At 34.4% G+C, this 22,756-nt stretch overlaps 1 protein-coding gene across 2 annotated transcripts; it reads right to left on the bottom strand.

Annotated features, from left to right (window-relative positions):
* Window positions 1-1,995: 1,995 nt before the first annotated feature.
* On the bottom strand, window positions 1,996-19,968 carry LOC106672615 (ejaculatory bulb-specific protein 3-like). 2 transcript variants are annotated; one of them, XM_014404167.2, is made up of 3 exons: window positions 19,866-19,968; window positions 2,340-2,505; window positions 1,996-2,268 (listed from the first exon to the last, which is right to left on the bottom strand). In XM_014404167.2, exons 1-3 carry the CDS (start codon window positions 19,887-19,889, stop codon window positions 2,126-2,128), a joined length of 333 nt encoding a protein of 110 aa, XP_014259653.1. In that variant the 5' UTR covers window positions 19,890-19,968; the 3' UTR covers window positions 1,996-2,125. The 2 variants fall into 2 exon arrangements, with proteins under 2 accessions (XP_014259653.1, XP_014259654.1); XM_014404168.2 differs by lacking the exon at window positions 19,866-19,968 and adding an exon at window positions 7,129-7,246.
* Window positions 19,969-22,756: the final 2,788 nt, after the last annotated feature.

Genomic DNA, 22,756 nt, shown 5'->3' on the forward strand with positions numbered 1-22,756 from the left:
ATCGTGAATTAATGTAGGTAATAAAATAAAACGTGTTCCCAAGCAAATTTTAGATAGTATTTCTAGTAATATTCATCTAGTTACATTCTTAATGGGAAGTTTCGACAGGGAATTGATATTTTTGTTTCGATATTAATCTTACGATACTGATAATGAGTACAGTATTGATAATTTTCTTTCTAAAAAGAATCCCTAAGTATATGTTGAAGTTTTGGACCTGACACCGACCATTGTTCGATCTACGATTATTTTATAGAAGGACAAGTAAGGAAAAGCTCAATTTAGGCTCCATAAACAAACAAACTGAATGGGATCAGGCACACAAAAATAATCAATAAAATCAGAAACCCATAATCCTGGTATTTCTTAGGAATGATCGAGTCGATTGCGCTGAACTAAGTAACTAGGAAAGTACAATAAGTCAAAAAGTTAAAATGATTAGGGAACCCCCAATTCCGAGTCTCCTTTCATCATCATCACCATCCGCTGACGTTTTCCACCATGCTCTTGCAAAGTGTTCAATATTACCACCAAATAATGGAGTAGTTTCTAATAACTTAATATTGTAAAAAGAAAAATATAGCACTTTCATTTATTTGTCTATCTGCACGCATAAGGGCATATCAAATTGTGAGATGTTCCTATAACTTGAGCGCATCGTCTATCATCAGCTTCTTCAAAAAAGCTCGCTTTTACTTTATTACTAGCTGTAAGACCTAGAAACAGTTCACTTTTCTTAAATGATGCATTGTTAATCCATAATATTTTAAACCATTTTTAAATAACAGCAAATAAAAGCAATGCTTTTTTTCTCGTCTTTGATTAATTTAATAATAATCTTTATTAAATCGATTATATTTATTGGTCTGATTGACCAAATTACTTCTTCCAATTAATTATTATTTTTATATAAGGTCTTGGTCGAAATGGAAAAGTTAGTCACGAGCGGGATTCGAACCTACGACCTTCGGCTCAACACGCCCCTATCTAACCACTTGAGCTATTGTGACCTTGAAGTGGATAGAGCAGGGGCGTATTAAGCCGAAGGTCGCAGGTTGAAATCCCGCTTGTGAGACTAACTTTTTCATTTCAACCAAAACTTTACATAAAAAGAATAATTAATTGAAAGAAATAATCATTATTTTGTTCTTTGTATTTCCCCCCAATCGAATTCGGCAGATTCATCAGAGTTATACAAAACTCTTTCACATTGACCCTTACCTGAAACACGCTTTTCCAATGTTACACATCGATGAAATTAATTGTAGTAATGTGTAGAGGTTAGTGACCGTTAATCGATAGTTATTCAGATATCGTGAGATGCGGTCGGGTGTGATGTAGGTTTCAGAAAAACGTTTTCTTTATCGTGCCAACGTTTCGATCTTGTATTTAGATCATCTGAGATGATGGCACAATTACGCAGAAGACAAACACTTTGAGCCCTGAAGATGATCTCAATAAAAGATCGAAACGTTGGCACGATAAAGAAAATGTTTTTCCGAAACCTACATCACACCCGACCGCATCTCACGATATCTGAATAACTATTAATTGTAGTACTGTGATATCTGGTTGAAGGCGTAAAAAGATCCAAATGTAAATCATTCATCATTCTAAACTGTATTTACTTGAGCCTTTATAGTTATAGAATCCAGATAGGTTGTTGTATTTGTTTCTCATCTTCTTGGCGATCAGGACAGTCGGCATTGTTGTTGCATAGTCTATCAAAGGGCCATAGCAATTTTGCGGATACAAAATAAACATTCGACGTTCCAGGGTGTTTCTTTTTATCAAGTGAAATCCTTGGACGTACCAAGACACCGAATTGTTTAAATTGAATCCAGTTGCCAATTTTTCACTGAGACAATAAATAATTTAAAAAGCATTCCAATAAGAAAACACGTTTTCAAAAACAAAATACATTAATTTAATTAATTAGAAATTAATCAATGATCACATCTTAATTATATCATAGATTTGGGTATTAAAGCAGTATCCTTTTTTAATTTTTATTGAGATTCAAAACTGACGTTCCTCTTTGAAACTGACTTTACTCAAAAATGTTATTTATTGGTAAAAATAAATATTGCATATTAAACACCGGTTTAATGTGCTTTTGCGGCGTTCACTGTCCACCGTATTGTTTCAAAATTTGGTTCCACTCCTTGGGATAATTTCTTTGGATGAAGACGAGCACCTGTTGGATCTGGCGTACTTCCGTCGGTGAACACTTGGGACAGGCTCCTCTCAGGACTAAAGGAGCGTAAACTAGAAACAAAAATAATACAACATTTTTTATTGGATTCATAAAAATATTGATGTAGGAAAGAGATACTTGCTTTTAAGGCGTCGACCGACAGGATCGCAAGGTCCTTCTCCTATGGCGCATCTCAGCTGCCTCATGAGGTACCTCTTGTCCTTGAGGGCGGCTTCTAGAGCGTCGCCAGAGATCGAGGAATCGTCAGCAGCGAAGCAGATAATCGTGCAAGCAAAAATTACCGCTATCTGTAACAAAAAAAAAAAAATTAAAATACAACTTTTGTGCTTGATTCGTTATGTAGTTTGGTTGATTCTGGTCGTTTTGGTCTTTCGAGCTGGTACTTGTCATCTTCAGTGATGGATTCTGTAAAAACATATAATTCCATCTAGCACTGAAGGTAGGCAAGAAACTACAAGTTCATCATCCCATAGACCCTAAGAAGAAATCTCATATCATTCATGAGACTTCCACGTACTCAAAACTGCAGTTGTCGAGAGAACTGCCTTTTTTTCGTTTAATTGAAAACAAATGCAGTCAATATTTTTAATTGTAAAAGGGAAAGGGAAATTACGACGGATCCACAAAAGATGACCGCAGGCCCAAACTCATAACTAGGTTTAAAGTTTATCCAGGCATAGACCCAGGATTGAATTAATGTATTAGTTATAGAGCTTGGAGGACAGAGAGAAAGTTATGCCGGTGAAGAGAGGCTGAGGGGATGTAGGTAGCTCACCCTCACGCCAATATACCACGGAGATAAATCAAGCCGAACCGCAGGACCCAAGACACCCCTAACTACCAGAACAGATACCATTTGGATAAAACGGCCGCAAATCTAGATTACTGTTTCTCCCTCACCCCTCCACCCTCGCATTCATAGTAATGGTATTATGTGTTCGTCCCAACTCTATCTCGAACGTAATTGAATCTCGAGACTCGTGAGCCCAATCCATTGAGATCCACCGATAATTTTTTTAACCGTGAAAACTTAATTGACTGTATGGAAAAAAATAGATACATCTTCATTCCTAAGGAATCACATCGATTATTATATAAATAATTACTTTTTATTTCAATTTATCATTTTTCCATAAGGAAGAAACATAAAGTAAATATGTAAATACTAAATGAGTCGCTCTTCAACCTTACCTGGGAAAATTGGGCTCTTATTGGTACATCTTGTGAACCCCTGTCCAAATTTTTATTAAAACTTAGTTTATTTCCTTACTGTTTGACAATGCCTTTTGTTCTTAAAAAACAGGTTCTTAATGCAAACAAAATGTCTCGTTTTTAGCCATGTGAGTTTAGACTTCTATGTATTTTTCTTATTATCGTATTCTTCACCAACTCTATTTCTGATTAAATTAAAAGATAAAACCAACAACACTACTATTTAGACAATTATCGTTCGCATAATCCAACTGCAGGAAACACCGAAAATAAATTCATTTAGTTACAGTACAATTAATGTAGGTTGAGATGAGGAGTGGATCGAAGTCAAATAGCTCAAGTAGTAGAGCAGCGGTATACTGAGCCGAAGGTGGGTTCGAATCCCGCTCGTGGCACTGGGTTTTTCGTTTCAACCAAACCCTTACATAAAAAGATTAATTAATTGAAAAAAGTAATTTGGTCAATAGACTACTAAATATAATGGAGTAAAATCAATGGTAAACCTCGACATTATCTAATGGGAAAATTGTCCTCCCATCGGTACCATTCCTTTGTAAACCACATCACCAGTTTTAATAAAATTTTGTACAAATCTTCTTTCATTTTTAACAATACATTTTTAAACAGGTCATTATTGCCAGGAATATCCCATTACGAACATGATATATCTACTTACAACTGCTATATTGATGTAGGAAAGAGATACTTCCGGCCTAGATCAAATTTGAAAACTGTTCCTCAACTGACTCGCGAATGCTTTGTGGATCGATGTCTTTCCTAATTTTGTCTTCATATTATAAAATGAATATTACTATTTAATATTTATTTCATGATTATATAAACAAAATCTGTTAAAAGGCCAGGCGAATTAGTGGCTTCTATGCAACACCAAACGAAGAAACTGTTAGCTAGCAATCACCAATCATCGAAATGTACTAATTATTAAATTTCCACAAACAAAACTATGTTGCAAGCAAATTTTTGTAAATGAATTATGGTACGTATTTGATCTGAGCATTCCTCGAAACACCGTGCTACTTTTCGAGAAATAATTTTGGCATTCAGATTATCATTTTGTCCTTGCGAAAATACCCGAGAAGGATTAGTTTAGTTTATTAATGCAAACGAAAAAATTGTAATTTTTTTATTGAGTGACTCCTTTAAACTAATAAACTAAGAAACAATCTTAGAAAATTTTGAAGAAAAATGAGCCTGTCAGATTCAAAATCGTACTGACACTTTCACCCCATTTAGACATTTTGCTAGTGCACGGGTAAGGACGAGTGGTAATTATTTTCAGTTATACAGACTGTTTTTTAATGTTTCCAAAATAATAAAAAAGTCTCCCGGATAGGTCGTGAAGTTGAAACGATAAGCCGTTTCCTTCAGGCTTACCACATAAAAACTCCGTGAAAATATAATTTTTGTGATAGTTCAACACTAATGCCAAGCTGGGATTAAGGATGGAACGATAGTTTCAATTAATTTAGTTCAATTAATTTTCAGTGAATTTAGAAAATTCAACGTATATGAGCTGCCTTTTAACTATCATGAAATCCCATACGCTACCTAAGCAAAACCTTGGCATGATATTAGTTGTACTCTTCCGAAAGAAAGCAAGTAAAAAAAAGAATGAAAAGTTCACCGTCAAATTCCGAAAAATGGGCAGAAGCTCGCATTTGCCTATTGAAAGTAAGCTTTTACTTTACCAAGCCTATAAGGACTTACGGCATACGGCATAGGCTTTGGGCTCTGCCAGCATACCAACAGCAAAATAAAAGAATTTACAATGAGGTAATTAGAAGCTTACTCAATGCACCCTGGTACATCAGAAATGAAGACCTCCACTGTGATTCAAAATGGAAATAGTAGAGGAACCGCTATAGCCCACCATCAAAAGCTTAGAGGACATGATAACGTATTAACCAGTCCACCTGTTAAACATCAACTAACCAGACGACTCAAACGCTTTCTGTTTTTTCCTCCAATCTTGAAATTTCCAATCAGCTATTATCACAGCTAATATGTAATCTTTTTCTAATAACTACCATAGCCAATAAAAATTACATATATGATATATTTTTTCCGTTCTTAAATGACACATTCACCGTATCACCGCACCAGCAATCATGAGGCATTTAAGCGATTGATGGTGGGTTAAGTTGGTTTTATAGGTAGCTCTACTGTTTCAATTTTATCTGCCGTACAACATTTGATTAATAGGCAACCAATGTAATTGCAAAAATGTTTATTGTTAAAAGTCACGATACAAAGAAATTCAATTTTACCCAAACATGTGTAGTGATTAGTGACCGTTAGACGATAATTATTCAAAGATCGTGAGATGAGGTCTGGTGCTATCTAGATATAATCCTAAGGATATGATAGAAGACTATATCTTTCTGTTGTTGATGTAAGGTGAAGAGCAAGACTGTTTTTTCAATTTGTACCTACAGTGATTTTTTTTTCTTCATTCAGTTTTGTCCTCCCCGTTTTTCACCACTCTTTGTAAACTCGAGATATTCTTGGTGCCGGAGGTAGTTTGTTAAGATTCGAGTCAGAGGTCGAAATTGCAGTATGCTTGGATGGTGATGATATTGGCGTTGCAGATAGGTCAGCGTGTGAGTATATGTATTGAGTGGCTGTGGTGAATACTTACAACAAAACGTTCTCGCAACTAAACACTTATTTCCCGAACGTTTACAAGTTTAATATTGATCACATCTTATTTAAAATTTAACCTAGTTTTCAATGGTATCAACGGTTTATTCAAAACCTTATAGTTCTGGCGTTATCATTGTTTATCTGAAGCAAAGTCGTGACATCTTAAAAATCAGAAAAAGTGAAATAACTCCGAAACTGCTGAGATTCGGACCATAGTGAATTTAGACTTTTTGGTTCCATTTTGAATGTAGAATCTACTGGCAAAGTTTGTAACACAAGTAGTCGAACACCCTGTATTGGTCAGTAAATATACTTTTAAATATTTTTATTCTAATAGTAGAAAAAAGACATTTCGGTCTTTTGAATGTTGTCAGTTTTATATTATAAATATTGTCAATTTTTTAACTGGAATACTTTTTCCTGCATAAGCATTTGTCCGCTGTTCTCAGCCATTTTTGCAAATTTTCTTTTATAGATGTTATCATACATTTTTAAAATGTGTGGTGTTTAGTGACCGTTAATGATTATTTGGTGATCGTGAGATGCGGTCTGGTGTGACATAGGTTTTAGAAAAAGATTTTCTTTGTCGTGCCATCGTTTCGGTCTTTATTGAGATCATCTTCAGGGCTCGATGTGTTTGTTTTCTGCGCAATTGTGCCATTCTTGTGTGTCGTGTTGAGAGTGCCCAGGGAAAAAGAAAAGGGAAAAACAGAAAGCGTTTGAGTCGTCTGGCGAGGGGTTCATGTTTAGCAGGTGGACTGCTTAATACGTTATCATGTCCTCTAAGCGTTTGATGGTGGGCTATAGCGGCTTTCGCTTCCTCTACTATTTCCATTCTGAATCACGGTGGAGGTCTTAATTTCTGATAACTAGGGTGCACTGACTTAGTTTCTCATTACCTCATTGTAAAATCTTTGAATAATTTACCCAAAAATTTAACACAGAAAAGATTATCATACCTTACATTATTTAAGTAAAATTTATCAGTTTTTTAAACTAACAATTAGAATTTATTCGCAATGAGGTATACATACACACATAGTACGTCATGCTTCGTTAAGGTTACAATATTTCCCAAAATTTAGCGCTTAGATATTCCTCCTTTGTAAAAGAGATTTTTTATGATTTTTTTCCTTATAACTCTTATGAAATGATGTGTGAATATTGAAAATTCTCATGGCGAACAAATGGTTAGAATCACATGTTTTGGCTTTTTTCTTACAGAGCAAAACTAAACTTAGTTGGCCTGTAGTATTCAGTGAGATAACATCACAGACCTTTAAGTAACTTTTTAAATTTTCTCTTAAATATTTAATGTTAGCGTACATGAACAAAGCAGGTATATTCATCATTTCGAATTTACAAAAATAGGGGCTTACAGTGTTCTCTGTAACTAGTACAATACATTAAGCGTCAAACCATTTTTTTTCTTTTGTAACTTTAAAATCTTCACAGCATAGCTTCTCAATCCTAGAATTGCACTCCATAGCCGGTTATGTCCTAGAAAAGACCCATGTACAGCATTCTCAACGTGTTATTAACTACTTGATTCCTCAATTTGTAAATTTCAAAGCATAAATCAAGCGTTTGATGCTTATTTCATCAATGTGACTATACTAGCTTAAGTGATTGTCAAGTTGAGCCCTAAGAATTTGACATTATTTTTAAGTACCGCCAGAGAATTTTATAAACGATTTTTTCAAAATTTAAAACCAAGAAATTGGAGTGAAAATAATCACTTATATAGCTTAAAATATTCATAAAGCTTATCTTATCACTGATATGAAACTTTTATCATCAGCAAATTGGAATTAACAACCAAAATGTAATAACAGAAAAAGTTTTACTGTTAAATATTTCAGATTCGGAGAAATTTTATTAAAGTTTAACATATTCCAATTGTACAAAAATAAGCATGCGTCAGAAGAAAATCACTGAAACATTTTTCATATCGCCGATCGAGGAAAAAAATATTCATCAAGGGGGCTTGTGAATGATCCGAGATTGAAAACAGTTGTCGGATAAAGATCGTCATTTTTGATTAATACCGAGAGTTGGATGGGCGGTTTAGCCGCAGAACTCAATAAATGTCTAATTTAGGAATCGGACTGGAAGAGATTGTTGGTCGGATTGGAAAAACTGAGAGATAACTCTGTTCTGGTTATTACTTGGTGCGCCTAAAGTGGACAGCTTCCTCTCTCTCTCTCGCTCTCTCCATCTCTCTATTTCTCCCTTGTCCAGGGGGTTGGAAGGTGAAGTCACGACGGGTTGCCGACCAGCATCACTCCCATCCCTCTGCAGCTGCCGATTTCTCATTTTTTACCTTCGATTCGAAAGTTGCCAGTGCATCCACCAACCGGCCTACCGGAATTATTTTTTAATGGAGTTTAAATTTTAAAATGTATCAAAGAGTTTTTTTAGTCTTACTTATGCACAGGATATTTTTCTACATCTGAACTCTGTAACTTCTATGTTAGCATGGTAATTTCCGTTTGTAGAACGCGTTTCGACTTTTTGTTAACTTCAGCGGTAATTTTTTTTTTTTTTTTTTTGCCAGTTACTTTTTGTATGTATGTCGCAAAAGATGATAGGAGTGTGTCTGTGGTTTGTTTTCTGTTATCTTGATGGAAAATTCTTTTGCTTTTCAATTTTTATAATGTAAAACGTAAAGGATGTACGTGAGCTGTTATTGATTTTCGTTTTAGTGTGGAGTTCCTTGTGTTTCTATATTTCTAGGTTTCCTAGCATATCTATGCATAGCATAGCATATCTATCATTCGTAGAAATAGTTAATTCCAAATGCTTGAAATGAAAAATACTCCCAAAACGTGTCTTTGTTTAATCATCTAAAATGAATTCCTCGGCTCTCTTAAAACTAAATGTCATAAATTCATATATTAAAATATTTATTACCATCTGTGTAAATAATATATTTGTAATTTTATGTATTTGATCATTCATATTTACAATATATTATGTCTTGAAGGTAGTTAGCAACCATTGTTCTTCTCTCAACTTAACTCAAGGTCACTAGTCCATGGCGTTTAGGTCCCGGAGCCATCTCCGCTTTAGTCGTCTGACGGGATTTAAGGGATGGACTGTTGGACATGGGTTAGGGTGAGTGGAGATTTTATCGTGGTACTTATAAAATTTGTTGGAGATTAATTAATTTACAAAGAGTATTTTGAGGTCGTTGCGGGGGGGTGCTATTGGAGACATATTGAGATAGGGAGTTTTGACTAAATTCTAAAGACTTTGGATTGGAAGAACTGAATTCGTTGGATATTAGTAGCTTTAAAGGTGCCCCATAGTTTTAGTCCATATATCCAAATCTGTTTCAGTAATATTTTGTAGAGCGAATTTTTTTCCGACATTAGATTTAGGCCCAAGTAGTTTATAGCGTAGTCAATTCCTGTCTTTTAATTTGTATGCATGGTTCCAGGTGAAGCGTGAGTCAATATAGAACACAAAGAAGCGTAAGCCGTCAGTTATAGGGATAGAAATGTTGTTGATGAATATTTTATGAGGTTTTGCTTCGGATGGTAAATTTAACACGGCTGCATTTGTTTTCGTTAATCATTATCTTTCAAGTTTGCTTCATATTCGTTCAACGCGTACATGGAGCTCCTTCGAAGCAATAGCGGGATCAGGATGAGAGGAAAGCACGGCATATGTCTGATATGTAGAGGAGGTAAAGGAGTGGTCCTAGCACACTGCCCTAAGGCCCTCCCGCTCTCATAGGGCAATAGGCCGATCCTTGGCGAACTCAAAAAAATCGACCTGTTAGTTGGAGCAAAATTAAGTATAAATCGTTGGAAGGACGCGCTTTAGTTTGTAGAGGAGCTATATTAAATAATAAATTACATAATCAAAGAGATACAATACTTTTTTATCAATATCTTTTTCACGTTAGACTTTCGTCATTATTGTATCCAATGTAATGGGATAAATTCGGTTATGATACACGCCCAAAAGTTCAACTTTTCCTGATAAAAAAATCCCCGCTTAAGAAAATTAGCATCTTGAATTTCTATACACTTATAAATAGTCGGACAACACCAATTAAATTTTACAAAAAGTTATAAACTGAAAGAACATGGTACTAAACAAAGAAGAAACAACTTATTAAATAAAGGCTAAAAGTTTGTTCCAAAAAAAGAACTTGTTAAAACGAATTTCCTTTCCCTTGGTTCATCATGTTTTATGTTTGTTTGTTTTTTTGACAATAAGTATCGATGTATTGATAAAAATGCGTTTTCTCGAGATTACATCGACTAAAAGTACTCCAAATACTTTACCAAACAGTAAACAAAAGCAGATGTTTTAAAACATATCCTGGAAATTGATAGAAGTAGAAAAAATTGAATACTTTTATGGTCGAAGCAAAAATGACCTTTGGCTTAGAATTATTGACCCTAATGGGTAAGACTTAAAATCCCAACAAAAGTGACCTATCAAAACAAAATCATGCAAGTATCGCTAAAGAGGTTTTAATGTTAGTTTCTGTTTAGCTACGTTTTTTATTGTAAAATACGCGCATTAAACATTGACGTTTTCTTCAGAGGAAAGGTGTGATTTATTGTAAAAAAGTTGTTACAAAAGGCTTGGGCAGCGTTTCTATGAACGTTTTCATAATTTTTATATATTCTGAATTTGTCGTATAAGGCACTTGTAGGAGAAGTTGCCCAGTGACAGCTCTCCTTCATACTGAAAACCCGTCATTCATCACTCACTAGAAGGTCCCGGAGCCACTTTCGCTTCAATCGTCTTGAAGGATTTTCTGGTGGAAAAAGTAGGAAATGATAACTGTCGTACTAGTAGTAATTTTTGGTTAAGCCCCACACTTAGTCTTTTTTAATAATTTATAACATCGCTTCGATTCTTGTCTTTTCAGCTTTGTGTGGGGGATTCCGTTTATCCATGAAAAGTCCAAGATAGACAATGAGGTTCCATTTATACTAACTGGGAAATAAGCACATTTAAACAGGGTAAAATCGTTAGGTTCATATTAATTTTCCACTGTCAACAGTATTTTTAATTCATTCAAGTGTTGAGTTTTATGGAGGGGTCCGAATTACGGGTACGAATCGCTGTACATCAGCGAATTTATGTGTTGAAATGTAGAAATATCTGCAGTTTATATGAATATAGAAATGGGCCACGAATGCATCCCTGAAGCCACCCCATTCTACATCAATAAAGACACCCAAAGCAATGCTGGTTTTTTTAAGAAAAGCGGCGAAATTGTCAGCAATACGATGGAGCTGTTGCGTTGTCGAGTGAAATGAGCGAAATCCAAACTGACGATATTAGAATTTTCAATTATAGCATTAATCTTCGGAGAAGGAGTTTTCTCGAATTTTGACAACGATAGATAAGAGAAGGGTTGATATGAACTAGAAAGATCCGAAGCTTTATCTGGCTTGTGTATCCTTTTATTATGAGAACTTCATTGCAATGGAAAATATGTGATACTGAGTGCAGCGTTGTGTAGGTATGTTAAGTAAAGTAAGCCTGTGTTTTAATGAGATCATATCCTGTAGCTTTTCAAGGAGATAGTTGTTTAATAGTGTGTCGTATGTCTAATCGAGTAATTACTTTAGGAGGTAGAAAGGGTTACATATTCACTGTTCAATATTATGCCGCTAATTCTGTTAAGTATATCATGCTATGGAGTGAATATTGTTGAAAGATGCTCTGGAAACAACTTAGCTATATCGGAATTTGATTTGGTCCAATCTTTATCACTACCTACAGGGGGAGTGTGGACCTTATCAGGATATACGTACAGTCAACTGTCTCGAAAAAAAATTCCGCCTGATTTTAAAGAATCTCCAGGAATGCGGTTCCTCGACCACAATTTCCCTGGGCGATGGTGTGGAACGTTTTGCCCAGTACGGTGGCCACCAAGGTTAATACGATTGATTGAAATTGATTTAACACCCCCTCGACTTTTTTTCTCTTTGGGGCATATAACACAGAACTTCATCACGTGATGTTAACGACCTAGGGGAAAGAATTATCACCGCTACTGCAAATATCCCTAGCGACACAGTTGCAAAAATTAGTTAAATTGAACTGAAAAAAAGGCTTCAAAAATCGATATTAATTACGAACAAAGACTGAACAATGTATTACATCATGAATTCATGCTTAAGCAATAGTATATTTAATACGATTTTTTATGTGAATATCTTTAATTTATTCAAAAATCGTGAGATGCGGTCTGGTGTGACGTAGGTTTTAGAAAAACATTTCCTTTATCGTGCCAACGTTTCGATCTTTATTGAGATCATCTTGGGGAAGGAAGTCGGTACAGAAAAGACATTATTGTATAAGGTAAGAATGGTACAATTACACAGAGTGAGTAGAAATACTTTAATTGAATATAAAAAATATATTTTGCATTGTATAAATTCACTTTTTTCCACATCCTACATGTATTTGTTAAATTTAAACAATGTTTGTAAATCCCAGGCCCTGAAGATGATCCCAGTAAAGATCGAAACGTTGGCCCGATAAAGAAAATGTTTTTCTGAAAACTACATCACACCAGACCTCATCTCACGATTTCTGAATAATCATCGACTAACGGTCACTAATCGCCACACATCTTTAATTTAGTTGTCTCGAGTACACATCAAGAATGCCTTATTCATAATCCATTATATATAGATGTCTGATTGGCCAAATTACTTCTTTCAATTAATTAATCTTTTTATGTAAGGATTTGGTTGAAATGAAAAAAGTGTCACGAGCGGGATTCGAACACTACTAACTTTTTCATTTCAACCAAAACTTTACATAAAAAGATTACTTATTTATAACGTTAATCTATTATTCGTAGTTTTTTAACATTGTTTAAAAGCCAATTTTTGTTATGCGAAATAGATAGAGCGGAATGCTCAATTGAGATCAGCCAATATTCATTTGAAAAATTTTGGGAGGATACATAAATTTTCAAGGTAAAACATAGCACAGATTTTTTTTATCAGTTCTTTCTGTTAAAGAAAATAAACAATATTTAAACCACAGCTGACATAGGTTTTTCACGTCATTGAGTACAGAAATGATTTGTGCCAAGTCTATTGTCACCAATGTCACATTGGATACTTCCTCATTACGCTACTAAACCGTCTTTCCTTTGTCAGCATCATTTTGAAATCCTTTTCGAGATCGGAATTAACCGCTTCAACCCATTCATAAACATCGCTCCTGCCAAGGACACAGTTTGATATCCAAAAACTATGTACATAGTTTCGCTCTAAACCGCAAAGACGACAAATTTCAAATAAAATATGACCAAAAAAGCCGAGCTGTGGGGCTACATACCTTATCTTTAATTTTACCATTATTTATCGTTCATTTGTTTTCTTGATTTGTCATTGTATCCCATCAATCAAGTAATCATGAAAAAAAGATTTGTCAAAGGTTAATTGGAAATGTGTGGTGATTAGTGACTATTCGGAAATCGTGAGATGCGGTCTGGTGTGACGTAGATTTTAGAAAAACGTTTTCTTTATCGTGCCAACGTTTCACTCATTATTGAGATCATCTTCAGGGCCTGGGATTTACAAACATTGTTTAAATTTAACAAATACATGTAGGATTTGGAAAAAAACGGAATTTATACAGTGCAAAAAAAAATTTTTTTTAATTCAATCAAAGCATTTCTACTCACTCAACACAGCAATATCTAACTGGGACTCTCAACACGACACACAATAAAGGCACAATTACGCAGAAAACAAACACTTTGAGTGAGCAAAAATACTTTGATTGAATATAAAATTTTTTTTTGCATTGTATAAATTCACTTTTTTTCCACATCCTACATGTATTTGTTAAATTTAAACAATGTTTGTAAATCCCAGGCCCTGAAGATGATCTCAATAAAGATCGAAACTTTGGCACGATAAAGAAAATGTTTTTCTAAATCCTACGTCACACCAGACCGCATCTCACGATTTCCGAATAATCAAAAAAAAAAGAGAGTTTATATTAACAATATGCTTGGAAGGTAAAGATTATTTCGACAGAACTCTACTTAAAACAGGTAGAAACTGTCAACCGTCAGACATTCAATAAACAACGGTAAAGGACAGTGAAGAAAAGTCAAGTCCTGTACCTGAACCTGTGATTTTCAAAGGTTTTAAAAACCCCTAGTTTTCCTCTAAGTCTAATTGAAGTCCTTTGCCCGACTTGCAATCCTTTAAATAAAAATTTCACAAGTTTTCTCTACGTTTACAACTAACATATTCGTTTGATAAACTTGTGAGGATGTTTTATTTACTTTTTATGTATATCTAGTAAATAAGCAATGTATATATACAAGAGTACACTTTGATCTAAGTCGGCTTTGAATTTTTTACTTACTTTCAAAACTTCGTTCAGATTCAAGTTCTTTCTTTACAACGGAAGAGGTTTCCAAAAAAACCCCCCATTGTTTCTACCACTGATGAGTGCGGGGAGATTAGAAGAGTGTTAAAAGTTATCCGTGTTATTTAGTATGTATAAGACGAAGGTGGAGGTATATCGAAGGAAATCTAATTAAGCCGGAAATACAAGTTCGCCTTCATGTAACTTGCGTCCAAAGAACTTTGTTTCCATCAACCTCACGGGACCCAGGTGAAACCCCATTGAAAGTCTGACGGGATTTTCAATAAAGCCGACGACACTTAACTCAAAACCGAATTTTCCGTGAATCGGGCTTGAATTAAAAAATCGAGCGCTTGCGGTTTGTGCACAGTCTTTACAATCAAAATAAAAAGACAAGATAACGTTTAAAAACAACGGAACTACATAATTCTAATATATTTTACATCTTAACACCCTTTTTTTAAATGAAATAAAATGAAGAAAAGATTCGTGACTGAAGGTTATAAATGGATGATGCTAACGGTAAACTAAGTTTAACATATTTATTCTTTTAATCATATTTGTATGACATCTTCACCACAATACATTCTGTAGGAGTAATTAATAATTTTTATATGTAGATAAAACCCTTGGAATCATCATTTACTAATATGTGCCTGTATGTTTTTTTTTCCCAAGGTACAATTTTAATCCAACCTTTATTCATCTAACTGATGCAAAGTACTAAATCCACTTCAAGAAATTATTATTTTTTTGTAAAATCTTGGTTGAGATGAAAAAGTTAGTGTCACGAGCGGGATTCGAACCCACCGCCTTCGGCTCAATACGTTGCTCCACTAACCACTTGAGCTATAGTGACTTCGATAAACTCGGACACCATCGAAGTCACGCGATAACTAAGACCTTACGTAAAAAGAATAACTGAAATAATTAATACGGCCAATTAGACCACTATACATAAATGTTTGAAATAAGTTAAATGCAGAAATTCAAGTGGTTAGATTAGCGGCGTATTGGGTCGAAGGTCATGGGTTCGAATCCCGCCCGTGACACTAACTTTTTCATCTCAACCAAGATTTTACAAAAAAATTATTTTTGTATTATTCAAAATTATTATTTTCGTGTATTTTTTTTTGGTACAATTTTAATTCAATCTTTATCCGTCTAACTTATGCAAAGTTCTAAATATACTTCAAAATTAATTATTCTTTTTATGAAAGGTCTTGGTTGAGGTGAAAAAGTTAGTGTGACGAGCGGGATTCGAACCCACGACCTTCGGCTCAATACGCCGCTCCACTAACCACTTGAGCTATCGTGATTAGGATACACTCGGACACCATCGAAGTCACGATAGCCAGACCTTACATAAAAAGAATAATTGAAATATTTAATGGTCAATTATACCACTAAACATAAAGATTCTAAATAAGTTAAGTGCAGAAATTCCTCTTTGAGATATTTTTTCATTTAATTATAACTTTTAGCTAACAATTTACGAGTAAAATAACTGTCATAAACGAAAAAGAAATTGTCTTTCTAACCTTTGCCACGTTGCATGATAGTATATCGCTTACCGGATATTCTTACGTAAGGTACCGGAATCCTGACGCATGACAGAATAAACTGAACAAAATCATTACATAACGGTTTTCTTGTTTCTTTTTCTTTCGTTGATCCGCTTTCTCCATATCAAGCTATCACCGACGGCTGACTCACGGTTCTTAACAAATAAGTGGCGGGAGCGCAAGTATTTTGGACTTAATTTCAAAACTAGGCACCTGGTACGCGGGGGGTGGGGCAACAATTTAACTTACAATGGAAATATATTCGTGAAAATTTGCATGCTCTCGGATATGATGGAAATTACAAGAGAATGAATTCTTAATTACCTGTAGGAAAACGCAAATGTTGACTTTGAAAATAAAGGAGGCTATTTTTTAACCTGGTTTCGATGCACAACTATGTGTCGATGTATTCTAAAGTTTCTTTGAAATAATATGTCGTTTCAATGATCCACCTTTTATCAATAAATCAATTACCTCTTGTATTGAAAAAGCTTTCCATTTAGTGAGATAATTTATTATTTTGTACTTAATTATTATATTCTAATAATCCGATAACTCGTCATTTTCAACAATAGGTCAAATTTCTTTTTTTTCGAAATAATTTACTTGGATTCAGAAGATTCGAAGACGCACAGGCGGACGTCACCATACCGGCTTAATTAAATTTACTTATCTCCATTGTGTGTTTCTTTGAAAATATTCAGGCAAATATTTTCAGACGTAACATCCCTCTGTATTGTTAATCTGAAGCTGAAGCCAATTTAATTTCGAAGACTTCAAAGTATCTCGAAATAAATAATTGGGTTCCCTTAATTTAGACAAGTACAAGATTTTGCCTTTTGATTAGCGTTCCATCCTTGTTCATAACTGAAAATAGTAACGAGAAAATAATATTCATTGAATAATGGTTGAAAAAGACGGTAAATATTTATTTATTAGTTTTAAAAAAATTACAAAATAATAAACATCACTATATAAATAAATTAATTTAATTAAATAAGATAAAAGTTATTGCAAGTCCTCCAATTGAATTTTTTTCAGCCATCAATGTATGAATGTTTAATTATTAATCTATAACCGCAAATCGTAAAAAACATATATAACATCAATAGTTTTATTTTTATCCTGCCACGACTTCAACCTAAAAATATATTTCTTTAGTTTGCATTTATGTTATCTAATGCAAGATTTTACCAATTTATTTCACCTCTTGTGACTTACACCAAACGTACCAAAACTCTAGTAACTATGTAAGTTTATTTTTAATGTTCTTCAATTCTTAGTTTAACGTTCTAATATTTATAATTCAATACAAACAACAAAATTATACAGTAACTTTCAGCTCAAAGAATAAAATTATTTTTATGGCCAAGACTAATTTAGAACAGATGAATCAACATTCAGCTCGATTTTTCATAAGGTATGAAAAGTTGGGTAGCTAAATTATTTATTAACCCTAGGTCAAACATAATTCTTCAATTTACAAGCTAATAAATCCAATAAATAGATTATATTTTGTTACTTTGAAAAAAATAAAGCCTGTTGGAACTAAGTCTCTTTTTTCTTTATTTTATTGCTAGCCTCTCTGTATCTCAGGGGCTCGTCATTGATGGATAAAATAATAAATTACAAACACAAATACACAGTAACAAGAAAAAAACATCATATGGTTAGTTATAGTTGGTTAGTCATCCAAACTATCCCAAGGGTTCATTCACACTAATAAATTACATTTCAACCAAGACCTTACATAAAAAGAATAATTAATTGAAAGAAATAATTTGGTCAATCAGACTACTAAATATAATGGATTTAATAAGTAAAACGAAGTAAAACTTCACTAACAGCTCCCCGTGGCCACTTCATAAGTCGCCGAGAATCGAATCCTGATTACACGACATTTGAAAAATTTCAAAAAAAATTTGAAAAAAGGAGGGAAAATTCGAAAGGTTGTAGGTTGAGAGAGTGGTTTGTGACCGAGTGGATCGAAGTCCCGATAGTTGAAGTGGTTAGAACAGGGGAGTATTGAGCCGAAGTCGTGGGTTCGAATCCTGCTCGTGACACTGACTTTTTCATTTCAACTAAGACATTACATAAAAAGAATAATTAATTGAAAGAAGTTATTTGGTCAATCAGACCACTAAACATAATAGATTTACTATAAATTACATTCACACATTCTTCATAATTTCAAGAAGCCACCATAGCTCAAGCTGGGATACCTATACGAAGGTCGTGGGTTCGAGTCCCGCTCACTAATTTTTCAACATATTGTGTACTAATTACGCTAATAAATTTCATTCCTATATTCATTCCCACTAGCCCAGAATACTCGATATTTCTCGAGTTAATCGAGGATAAGTCCCTCCATTCACGCTAATACATTACATTCACACATCCAGTCACAAATAACATACAAAAATGCACAAAAACATAGACAAGATAAAAACATGATAGTGTGGTTAGTATTCACAGCACCCCCGAGTAGTCAATCTTCCTCCATTCACGCTAATAAATGCATTCACAAACAAACACAAGTACTCATTAACATAGAGACAAGATAAAAACACGATAGTCTGGTTAGCATCACACTACCCCATAGTACTCGAATTGAATTGAATTATAATATATTCTTGTTTACTTTCGTGACAAATCAATTAAACAGATGAAACATATTCCCATAATTTTACAATTTTCTCATATAATCCTTTGGTTTGTTCTTAAAATACGGTTTTAGTTTGTAAATTAAAGCTTTTGTAAATAAATTAATAAAATTTGCGAGAGCATAATATTTTTTTTCTCTCCCGTGCAAGAATAGGTTGTAAGGACAGACGCGAAATAAGGTTCAAAACGGATTAACCCAAAACTGCCAACAATCGTAATTAATAACGACATTTGGAAACACCACCGCCGGGGAACCTTTGTAATAAAGAACAATAAAGCAGGAGAATATTACAATACATGAATACATTTCCATAAAATGAGGCAGTAATAAATACAAGAAATGTACACATTGCTAATTAGGACTAGCGTTGATTTGATATGTACAATTCAACATAACATAAACAGTAAAGTTTAAAAAATTTCAACTTGATCTTCTGGATCTGAAATAAAAATCGACTATGTATGTCAAGGAAATGTTCCCAAAACAACTTGTTTTAATCGAGGATGGAACATCTTGTACATGGGGTTAAATGAACATTAAAGCATCAAGATTTAAGTATTCAATCTGGTAAATAAATCATTTTGAACATGTTTACTCGCAGACTTTATATTGTATCTTACGTCGAATTATTTACTAAATTCCTTATTATTCACACTATATTTGTTTTATTTATTTTTTTTAACGAATGATTAAAAAATTATAAGCGGGTAAAGTAAAATGATTTAAAAATTAAATTGAAAAAACTTAAAACTATATATAAGAAATTAAATGTTTATTTTTATAAGCAAGAGTTATAAAGAGCAGGTAAAAATAAAGGACATAAAGATTATCAATGCAAATTTGGAAAATCCTGAAAGTTGAGGACAGGTACTGAGTTACTGGGATTATTTTAATTTGTCAAAATTTCAAGATTGTCCCATAAATTGCTAATGTATGATTTTTTTAAATCCTGTTTAAGAATAAATAAAACACCATTGCCGAACACAAACATAAAAAACACATCTTCCTACGCGGAATAAAAAATTTTGGCAAATGCCAATTTATCGTTGTAAAGTAACTTGCTTGAAAAAGTAAAACAGTAATTCCGGCTTAAAATAAAAAAATGAATATTTAAGGAAAAAAATTGACAAAACATTTTATTGAAATGAGTACTTCGACTGACCTGAATAAACCTTAAAGAGCTCATGTTGTCCTCAGGAGTGACTACTTTGAGAAGGGAAAGTAAACTATTATAGAAAGTTCCCTACCACCACCATCTGGGCACTCCCTCCCTTCAAATACTGGTAAATTCGGCACCGTGATTTGACTGTTTATGTACGTGTTAATTCAAATGGAAAATGTTCTTTTGAAATACAATTTAAAACATTTTTATAATAATATTCATTGGTATTAAATGAACCTTTTTTTTGTGTGATTAAGTTAAATTGTGGAACAGGGTTATATCATCGCTTGTGCTGAGAGCGGGGAACGCTACAAATCATCAATTCTAAGAAGTTTTTTATTACATGTTTCTACAGATTATAGGATGTATTTTACGACGTCCTCGAAGGTGCGACAAGGCGGCCATGTCACATTACTATTCATTCGGCTATTCAGTATTATTAATTCATGCGACTAGCTCGCAGATTACTTTTTTTGTAATTGTATTTATCACTCTACATTTTACTATTTTCTTACGCCATGAATTTATAGGGTTTATTTTATTTCATATTTGAAAATATGGGTTGTGGAGTTGTTCAGCCCACCCGAGACAATACAGGGTCTATCAACTTTTACAGTCTACCCATTTAATTCAGAAACGATTAACTTTAGCAAAAAATGATGTTATACAAACCACAAGTTAATTTTGGATACGAACCGTACACCATCTTGTTGAAGGCCATCTTGATGTTACAAAAAGCATTTGTTTTCCGTTGTGCATAACTCAGAAAAGGTCGATCCTATGAAAATTTTCCTTTCAGTGGCATAAAATGAGCTCTAGAATCGATGTGTATAATAAAAATATGGGATTCTTATTTAAAATAACAAAGTTAGTGTCATTTCCCAGCTAGATGAGAAAGTTATGTTAAATCTGTTACCACCACCCAATTTCTAGCAAAATTAACTTGGAGTTTGTATAAGACCATTTTTTGCTAAAGTTAATCGTTCCGAATTAAATGGATGGAATATAGAAGTTGATATACCCTGTATATTAACAATTTCATAAAAGTTATTTATACCATAATAATCTGATTATTATGATTAATCTATGAGCAAATAGCAAAGTATTTTTGCAAAGGCAAACCTTTTTTTCATACGGTCACAACAGCAACACTAATGCCATCGCTGAACCCGAAGGACACATGCCATGAGAAACCTGCTGGCACTGAGTGTGATGGATTAAGGTGCAAGAAGGTCATGTGTAGAGAGGGCTCCTCGAGCAGAAGGGTTAGGATGGATCGAAAGGTTAGTGTGATCTGCAGACAGATCCGAGCACGTGCACTAGGAAATTCACGCCATATCGCTACAATACCAGAGCCGTCACCACTTCGGAGGCATCAAAATCGACCAGTTCCAAATCAATAAAATCAGGTTTTTCTTGAATCCGGATCTGCTCTTATATTTTCCATCTTTGTTTCTTCTGCCTCTGGCAACCACCACTTGGATGAATGCTGTTTCGCTATTTTGCGGCGTTCTATTTGACTACTTATTATTTCGCCTGACTGCTAGAGCCCAAAATCAGGCATAACTGTGACCAATAAACTACCACTCTACAAAACAATAATTCGACCTATACGGACTTATAGAACCAAACCATGATGTATTCGGGTACCCTGAAGTCTTCCAATATCCAAGCCATCCAGTCAAAAGTGTTTAAAAGAATTCTACAAGTTCCCTCTTGTGTAACCTCACCATCCCCAATGACCTCAAGTTCCTTCGTTCAAGGCTTCCCGTCCCCGCTTCCCGAAGTTCCACTCCAGCTTATTGTCTCACACAAACCCTTCCGTTCAAGCCGTTTCTACTATCTCCTATCCACAGAATCTTCCACGTCCTCCACATGTGCCCAGAGACGTACCGTCCCATAATCTTTCAGCGGGAAGGGTGCCAGCCTAGGTTGGTTTCTCAGGACTTCAAGACATGCCTTCTCCGGGAGTAATGTGACCGTTTGGAAATCAGAAAAAAAAATTTGTAAAATGTATGATTGTATGTAAAAGTTGGCACTCTCTACACGGCACACAGGAGTGACACATCTACACGGAAAACAAACACTTTGAGCCCTGAAGATGATCTCAATAAAGATCGAAACGTTGGCACGATAAAGAAAATGTTTTTCTAAAACCTACGTCACACCAGACCGCATCTCACAACCTCCAAATAATCAAAGTACTCCAAAAAGATTGATTCCCGGTTGGACCAATCGTCTCTTCCCTTTGATCCACTTGAGCCAAAACACGGAACCTCCGATGCACCTGCAGAAGTGATGGAATTTAGCTACTATGTCCTGATGAATTACATAGAAGAGACTTTGCTTTTCCCCACAAATATGGGCCTCAACCTCAAGGAATACTCGAACTACTAATATTGCTGAAAAATTTCGTTGGTACAACAGGACTACAAATATACATCCTCAGTCTGCTGCCTAGGTACAGTCCTAAGTTTTTGACTTGAATGGAAGTCAGTATCTTTCTGTTGTCGGCATACGGTGAAGAGAAATACTGTTTTCTCAATATGAACTTGCACTGAGGTTTATTCTTCATTCAATCTTGTATTCATTCTTTTGCACCATTCACAGGCATTCGTACTGGAGAGAGTTTCGTCAGCAATGTAATTTTTAGAGTTCTATTAGTTTTGGACACTTGTAAAAAGTGAATAGAGAAAAATCCCAAGTGCATTTCAAGCACTCCCGTGGTATTTGGGATTAGCTCTTCCAAAATGCATAGAAAACAAGCGGCCAGCCAGGACCTAGTAACGTTGGTACAGTGTCCTTTAAGAGAGGCTTCAGTTTGATTAAAATATATGGATGTAACAAATTGCTTTTTCAGTATCTATGAAATCACTGGCAGAATATTTTTC

This window comes from Cimex lectularius, unplaced genomic scaffold (assembly GCF_000648675.2).
Source record: "Cimex lectularius strain Harlan isolate CLEC.00 unplaced genomic scaffold, Clec_2.1 scaffold152, whole genome shotgun sequence".
In the NCBI taxonomy this organism is placed as follows: domain Eukaryota; kingdom Metazoa; phylum Arthropoda; class Insecta; order Hemiptera; family Cimicidae; genus Cimex; species Cimex lectularius.